Source organism: Staurois parvus, unplaced genomic scaffold, assembly GCF_062004578.1.
Source record: "Staurois parvus isolate SC_StPar_1 unplaced genomic scaffold, SC_StPar_1.0 ptg000686l, whole genome shotgun sequence".
NCBI lineage: Eukaryota > Metazoa > Chordata > Amphibia > Anura > Ranidae > Staurois > Staurois parvus.
The window spans coordinates 4,865,904-4,873,802 of NW_028318482.1; the positions used below are offsets into that span (position 1 = coordinate 4,865,904).

General features: G+C 47.3%; 1 protein-coding gene across 3 annotated transcripts in view; it reads left to right on the plus strand.

Moving 5' to 3' along the window:
* Positions 1-7,405, plus strand: part of TNNT1 (troponin T1, slow skeletal type) — an 89,147-nt gene extending 81,742 nt beyond the window's left edge. For all 3 annotated transcript variants that reach the window (XM_089652588.1, XM_089652587.1, XM_089652590.1), the window contains exon 10: positions 7,136-7,405. In XM_089652588.1, the coding sequence (XP_089508714.1) occupies positions 7,136-7,181 (46 nt within the window). In that variant the 3' untranslated portion in view covers positions 7,182-7,405. The remainder of the gene's footprint in view (positions 1-7,135) is intronic.
* The last annotated feature ends 494 nt before the right edge of the window (positions 7,406-7,899 follow it).

Genomic DNA, 7,899 nt, shown 5'->3' on the forward strand with positions numbered 1-7,899 from the left:
TTGGTGCTCAGGAATTATTGAGTGAAATGGGTGGTTTTTCCACTCAGCGGACAGGAGTGGAGGAGCAGGAGCATCTGGTAGAGGAGGAGGAAGAGGAGACAGAGGACCCAGACGCACCGTGGCAGTATGCTGTGGAGATGGAGGCAGGGAGTCCCTCGCATTCCTTGGCACAAATGGCCCATAGCATGCTCGCTTGCTTGCGTAGCGACAGCCGAATAATAACCATTAGACAGAGGGATGACTTTTGGCTGTCCACCTTGTTGGACCCTCGCTACCATTCAAAAATGGTGGCCTTTTTCACACCTGCAGAGAGGGAGGCCAAAATAACGTACTATAAAAACCACCTATGTAGTCAGCTGGTCTCTGCCTGTCTGCGCCAACGTCCATCCTCAGACACTGTGGGCCCTGTGCGCTCACGTTCCGCTGCCATGGCAGCAGGGGAGGGGTGGGGTGGTAGGAGCAGTGGCAGCTCCACCAGCAGCAGCTGCCTCAGTCTGCAGTCGATGATGAGTAGCTTTCTTCACCAGCGCAGTGAGGAAACTACTAACCAGCCGCAGCAGCAGCAGCAGCAGCATCAGGTGGACCTGGAGCAGGACCTCAAACAACAGGCTTGGGCCTAATTGGACAGCACCCTGCCAACCGAGGTAGACAATCCCCTTGACTACTGGGCAACGAAACTTGACCTTTGGCCCCAACTAGCTGAATTTGCCCTTGAAAGGCTGTCATGCCCGGCCAGTAGCGTGGCATCGGAGCGCGTGTTTAGTGCGGCAGGAGGTATTGCAACTCCGCGGAGGACACGACTGTCCACCCAAAGTGTGGAGAGACTCACGTTTGTGAAAATGAATCAGGCGTGGATTAGTCTGGATTTCAAACCACCAGTTCCTGACACAACTGACTAAATCTGCCATGAATCATGCCCCAAACATGTGCCACTTTCAGGTCTCCTCACACTGCTGGTGTGTTCCATTTTTTGTCATAGGGTGCTGGCAGATTACGGGCCTCCCATAGCTGCTGCCAGGCCCCTAATCTGCCATGGGCCCCTATACCGCCTCCTCATGCTGCTGCCAGGTCCAGAGTCTCTCATGGGTCCCTGTACGGCCTCCCATTGCTGCTGTCTCCATCGCCACACTCTGCCATGTGCCACTTTCAGGTCTCCTCACACTGCTGGTGGGTTCCATTTTTTGTCATAGGGTGCTGGCAGATTACGGGCCTCCCATAGCTGCTGCCAGGCCCCTAATCTGCCATGGGCCCCCGTACCGACTCCTCATGCTGCTGCCAGGCCCGTAATCTGTCATGGGCCCCTGTTGTCGCTTGTTGGCATATTCCGCTCGTTCAGATGCTCCTTCTCCTGCTACTCCTCTTCACGGATTCCGTCAGCAGTCTTTCTTGGAATCCGTTTCCAAGAGACAACAGTTTGCGAGCACGCACCCGACGGTGCAGAAGCTGAACGTCCTCCTGTCCAAGTTGCTGCTGCCAGGCTCGTAATCTGTCATGCGCCCCTGTACCGCCTCCTCATGCTGCTGCCAGGTCCAGAGTGTGTCATGGGCCCCCGTACCGACTCCTCATGCTGCTGCCAGGCCCGTAATCTTTCATGGGCCCCTGTACCGCCTCCCCATGCTGCTGCCAGGTCCAGAGTGTGTCATGGGTCCCTGTACGGCCTCCCATTGCTGCTGCCAGGCCCGTAATCTGCCATGGGCCCCCGTACCGACTCCTCATGCTGCTGCCAGGCCCGTAATCTGTCATGGGCCCCTGTACCGCCTCCTCATGCTGCTGCCAGGTCCAGAGTGTGTCATGGGTCCCTGTACGGCCTCCCATTGCTGCTGTCTCTATCGCCACACTCTGCCATGTGCCACTTTCAGGTCTCCTCACACTGCTGGTGGTTTCCATTTTTGTCATAGGGTGCTGTATGGCCTCCCATTGCTGCTGCCTCCACCGCCACACTGTGGCTCCACACTCTGGTTTTGGCCCCGTGACTGCCCAAATGAGTGAAGTGTGCGGTGATTCTAAGATCGACGGCACTCATCTGCATGTCATACTGACTGACAGTATTATTTCTCTTCCCCAGCAGACTCCAAGGGCATTTAAATTAAAGGTACAGTGTTCTGCACTAATATTAAGTCTCTCTGAAGCCTAGAAACACCCTTTTTTAAGTTAAATTCACAGCGAATATATTCGACTCGAATCGAAATTTTTCCACGAATTCGCCGAATCAGTCGAATCGAATTTTTGAATACTTCGCTCATCTCTAGTAGATACAGCTATAGCCACTTGTCTCATGTTCAAGAGTGTCGCGGACTCTGGTGGTAGCTCTATAGGTCCACAGTTTGGGGTTCCCTAGGGCGCGGGGTCTAAGCCCCAGTCTGCTTGTTCACCAGAGCCCCTGATGGTGGGGATGGACTTGGAGCAGGCTGAGACCAGGTCGCGGCCCCCAGGTATGCCCAGCTGTGGTAGAGGAGACAGCTAGTGTCACGTACCTTAGTAGTGAGCCTGACGTGAAGAGGCAGAGCAGACCAGAGCAGGATGCGGATGAAACTGTGCAGGATGACTGGATGCGGATGCACCGTGAGGCAAGTAGCGGAGTCAGGCGAGCCGGGTTTGGTATCCGAGGAGGCAGAGCAGACCAGAGCAGCAGGCAGGTGGATAGTCGGGTCACAGGCCAGGTTTAGCAACAGGAGGTCCAAAAATGATCAGGAGCAGGCAGAAGAATATCCAGAGACAAGCCAAGGGTCAGGGCAGGAGAAGGTCAACAGTAGTCAGGAGCAGGCTGGGTTCGGCAACAGGAAACAACTCAGAGTCAGGAATCTCAGTCAAGGGAATTAGACAATATGGCAATTTGGATCCTGCTGTGGCCTGTTTAAATAGCCCGCCCAGCGCCGTCATTGGTGACAGGCGCGCCCCCATGAGCCGCAAGTGCCGCCGTTCGCGCCTTGGTCCTAGTGCCTGCACGCCTGTATGCCTTTTCAGGATCCCGCGCATGCGCAGATTCGTGCACCGCGGCGATCTTCCCTGACAAAGAGCCTGGGAAGCAACTTCTTGGCAGAGATACCCAGTTGGGGTGTCAGGAGTCCGCCACATTTGGTCCAGTGAGAGATCCAGTGGCGTCCGGTGCTCTAGAGCACCAGTTCCCCCCAAGAGGTGATCTCTGCTGATCCCGCTGAGCAAGTGGATGACAGGTCTGTGTCCGCTCCACTGCTGCAGAGCGGACACAGAGCATTGGATGCGCTGTGCACAGCCATCCAGAGCAGTGTGCCCGAGCCGACAGGAAGGAGGACTGTTAGTAAACAAAGCAGCCCTTTTCCCCATCAGAGATCCTTGGTAATCACCAGGCGCCGGCATGTAATCACCTGCTGGGACACGGTGATTGACAGCCGTGACCGCGAACGGTGGCGCCCCCTACCCGGAAATGCAGCATCATATACAGTATATACATGATTTTGCGCACCCCTGCTGCCCTGTAGCAGTATATCTACTATAGGGCGGCCAGGAAGTGGTTAGTTGTGGTCGTGCACTGCTCTAGGTATTTACTGTACATCCCTTAGTCTGTAGTCCATCTCCGGAGCAAGCAAGAGAGGGTGACTATGTTCCTACATACAGTGAGACTACAGAGATTGAATGTAGACACCCTCTAACAGGAAGTCAGATCACAGCTGCAAATTAAATGAATTTGGCAATTTGATGGAAGCTAAGAATCCATACCTGAATGGATTTTTTTTAAAACCAGGGTTTAGTGTCACTTGAACTGTCCTAATTAAATGAACAAATGTCTCAAGTTATTTAAAGGAATAGACCTCAGCATGCTGTATGTATGGTTGTCAATAAATGTATAGTTTGTATAAGAATACTAATATATATAGTATTAAAGCTAATCGTCCCTTTAACTCTCACGTGGTGAATTCTGCCTCTAGTGCTAAATTTTATGTTCTAGCAGTGTTTTATTCCTCTGCATCCTGTCCCCAGCATACACACCTCTGTTCGCTGTACCAATGCCAGTATAAGGGATGGTCCCTCCAATACCAAGTACTCCAGTATCCTTCCTGAACTATAAAAAGAGAAAAGTACTGGATCCTTTCTACACTCATTCAGCTCTCCTTTGAGCCTTTTTCCTGTCAACATTATTGAAAGCGTACTGCTTACAGTCAGCTTTACACTCCCATTGCTAATGCAGCACCTCCTCAATGTCTGATTGTATAGCAAAGTTCCTCTCCCACACATACTGCCCATAGCAATTTTACTTTCTTTTCTTGTGTATGCTTCTGTAAGGGATTTCTACATGCTAATGTTAGTCGGGACACACGCGGTCATATCAGTATTGCAAATGCAACAGAGTAGATACACACACCAAGATGTGTATAAGGGATCTTTCAAATGAGCGTCTTGGACATGTTGCGTGGGCATCCAAAGACGCGTCAGGCAACGCTCCTCAAACACCCGGTAATGTGTGTTTTTTTTTAAAAAGGCTGAAATTGGAAATGATCTCTGTTGTCACTATGCAGCTACACCTTAAACCCGCAGTAAACGCCATAGGCGTGTTTACAGTACTTTTACGGCGCGCTTGTTGTGCGTTTCAATAGACATGAATGGAGACAGTTGCAAAGTGTCAACGCCTGCCAAGCTCTGCAGAAAGCATTATTTTTCCTCACCGCAATGTGAGGCAACACTAACGCTGCAGTGTACACACCTTTTTAATCCTGACTCTGTCCCAACAGAAGTGGTGAGGGATGCACTTAGTGGAGTGAAAATGGAAGCCTGTACCCTAGAAATGACCTATGCACAAACTCAGGATCCACAAACTTACTGTATGATTCTTTAGAAAACGTGTACAGAGACATTTGCTTCCTCTATACTTTTACCACAAAAAAAGCTACTACAGCAAACGAAAAATATTTGAGAAGGCGGAAAACACATGAGATTACTGGTTTGGTTAGCGAGGGGGCAGATGTCTCAGTTAGCATTCCCCACATTGCAGATTCAGCTGGTTATATTCTGAGAGACTTTTCAGATTAATGTACGATTTGCCTCTTACTGGGCACAATTCACTAAAGCTTATTGCATTAGTTAAGTCAGTCACATGACCACATATCGCATGCGATACTGAAAATGTCAATTCACTATTGCTAGTATTCTAGTAGCAAAAACACCCCGTAAATACTGCGGCCATTCTGTGATCATATGTTACACTTAGTCATCTGGTTTTTAGAGTCCTTTTGTCTCATTCTAATATTACTCTTCCCATGCAAATCACTATTATAATATGTTATAAAACTAGAATGAAGTATCGCACCAAAGACACTTTCTCTTTACATACCCCTCTCTGGGGAAACCCTACCCTTTCTCACATCAAATTGATATTGGATCCATAGGTCTGGGCTAACCTATACTGTTACTCAACTGGTCAGGACATTATTACCTTTACCTATACTGTTACCCAACTGGATGTTTTTCTGATTTCAGCAAGACATGCAGTTGGGACAAAATTCCTCACTTCAAGCGTGATCGGGAAGCCCCTATCTTCTCTATACCTGCGACTCTCACTTTCCCATATCTCTAAACTGCCTGAGATTTTCTAAAAATGGAAGGAAGCCATAGCTGGTCTTACAAATGATGACTGAGATAGCTGCTAACAAAGTCATCTTCCTTATATGATTTCAGCAAAGGATAGGATAGCTAAAGTTTCTACATAGAGTCTACTATACTCCACACAGGCTCCCTACTACCTACACAACAACTAGTCCATTATGCACACAATGTTAAGTTGAGCCAGTTACTTTTATTCATATGGTGTGGATGTGCCCCCTTATTCGACCCTTCTGGATGGGGTGGTAGACAATATTAACATAAGTGGAATGACCTTTGGAAAGGATCTCTTAGTGCTGCTCCTTGGTATCATAGATGGGATGAAGAAAGGCCATCACCTAAAACTGTTTGTTTTCTATGCAAGAAGAGGGATTCTAGTTAACAAGAAACTTTCTGCTCCTCCAACCTTATCTGCCTGGCAAATGACTGTTTCTAGAGCCTATTTACAAACTACCTATGAAAGTAGGAACTGTACATGAAAATGTGCTAAACTTTGGGCTACCTGGTTGACATACATGGTAATTAACTGTAACTGTTTGGATACCTAATCTTTAATAACTGCATAGTTGAATTTCTTTTTCTCCTATCTGAAAATGTATACCTGGCCTTCTTACAGTGTGCCCCATTCACCGCCCCTCCTTTTATAGCTGTTTAGCTTTATGCCTCCAGCATGTCTTCTTTTTTGACTTGGCCTATCTAGAGGTGAACCCTTTGAAAACATAAGCTCATGAATGCTAATCTATATAGATTGTGCATATGGTACCTGTAATGGTATGAAAACTAACACTATACCCCTCGACACATATAAAGAAATGTATGGGATCTTTGTATTTCAACATAAGACTGTTTGATCAAACAATGGGGTCGATTTTCTAAAACTGGTGCACGCAGAATCTGCTGCAGCTATGCATGCTACCCAATCAGTTTCTAACTTCAGCTTGTTCAGTTAAGCTTTGGCAATAAAACCTGGAAGCTTGATGGTTTCTATGCAGAGTTGTACCAGATATTGTGCTCTCCAACTTTGGTAAATAAACTCCAATGTAATGTAATTGCAATTCTGCTGAATCTGGAAAGTACTAACTGTATGGTAAGTGCTGTGATTATATTGTATGTTATTATGAATCTCAATAAAAAGTTTTACCTGTTAAAAACATACCACGTAATAATAACATGTACTATATACTATCCTACCCTCCCTTTTCCCTATGTCACAAGCACTCCATCTCTACAATGTATGCACTGTCACACCCATCTCTTCCCACCACCTCTCCCACACATTGGGTCTACTGTCATACCTCCTGCGCTCCTCTCCTGTACATACCACCCTCAGTCATACCCTACCCAATCCCCTGTGCATATTGCCTGCCATCATTCCCTCTGCATTTCTCTCCTGCACATACTGCCTGCTGTTATACCTTCTGTACTCATGTCCAGCACCTTATGCTTGCTAAGACTCTTTAACATGGTTTGTGATAAATCCAACTTTAGCACAGTTTTGCTAGTATATGTGAAAACAAAAAGATTATCTTTAACTGATGATGTCTTCTTTACACACCTACAGCAAAAAAGGGGCAGGAAAAGGCCGTGTTGGTGGGCGCTGGAAATAAGCAACCATGATAATTGCTAGCCACCCCTGAAGTGCCTTGTGATGTATGGTGGTGATGGTCTTCTCTGTAGTCTTCATCTTGTACTCTCTCCTGGACTATTTTCAAAATTCAGCCTTCTAGTTACCTTCAATTATGGATGCAACAACGCACAGAAAACCAAGTCAAAGGAATTCAAAAGCTCCAAATATTTTGCTTGCTAAATAAAAGAAAGCAGTGCAAAGGCATATTTGTGAATTCTTGTGTATCATATTTCTTCTACATCTTATTTACAATTAATCACCACCACTGAAGTGTGATATACTAATACTGTGGTATTCTCATTCTCTGATTATATCATTACATCAATAGCCTGAAATCTTCTCTAGTGGTGTACTACTAACAGGGGCGGACTGACAGCTCATGGGGCCCCTGGGCAATAGGGGATCATGGGGCCCCTGTGTCCTTGATCCCCTAACTCAAAAAAGGCTATGAAAAAGGTACCAGGGGAATCTTATGGGGCCCCCTACTGTCCCCGGGCCCTCGGGCAGTGCCAGAGTTTCCAAATGGTCAGTCCGCCCCTGACTACTAGTGAATCACTGGAATCCAGTTTTGCAACTGAAGTTTAAGCATGCCAATTTTTTTATAGTTACATTGATCCAGCTTGAACCCATATAAGTATGTATGTGTCACACCTGTGGGATCCCCGTGAAAATTGGAAATCACTCTAGAAGGCAGCACT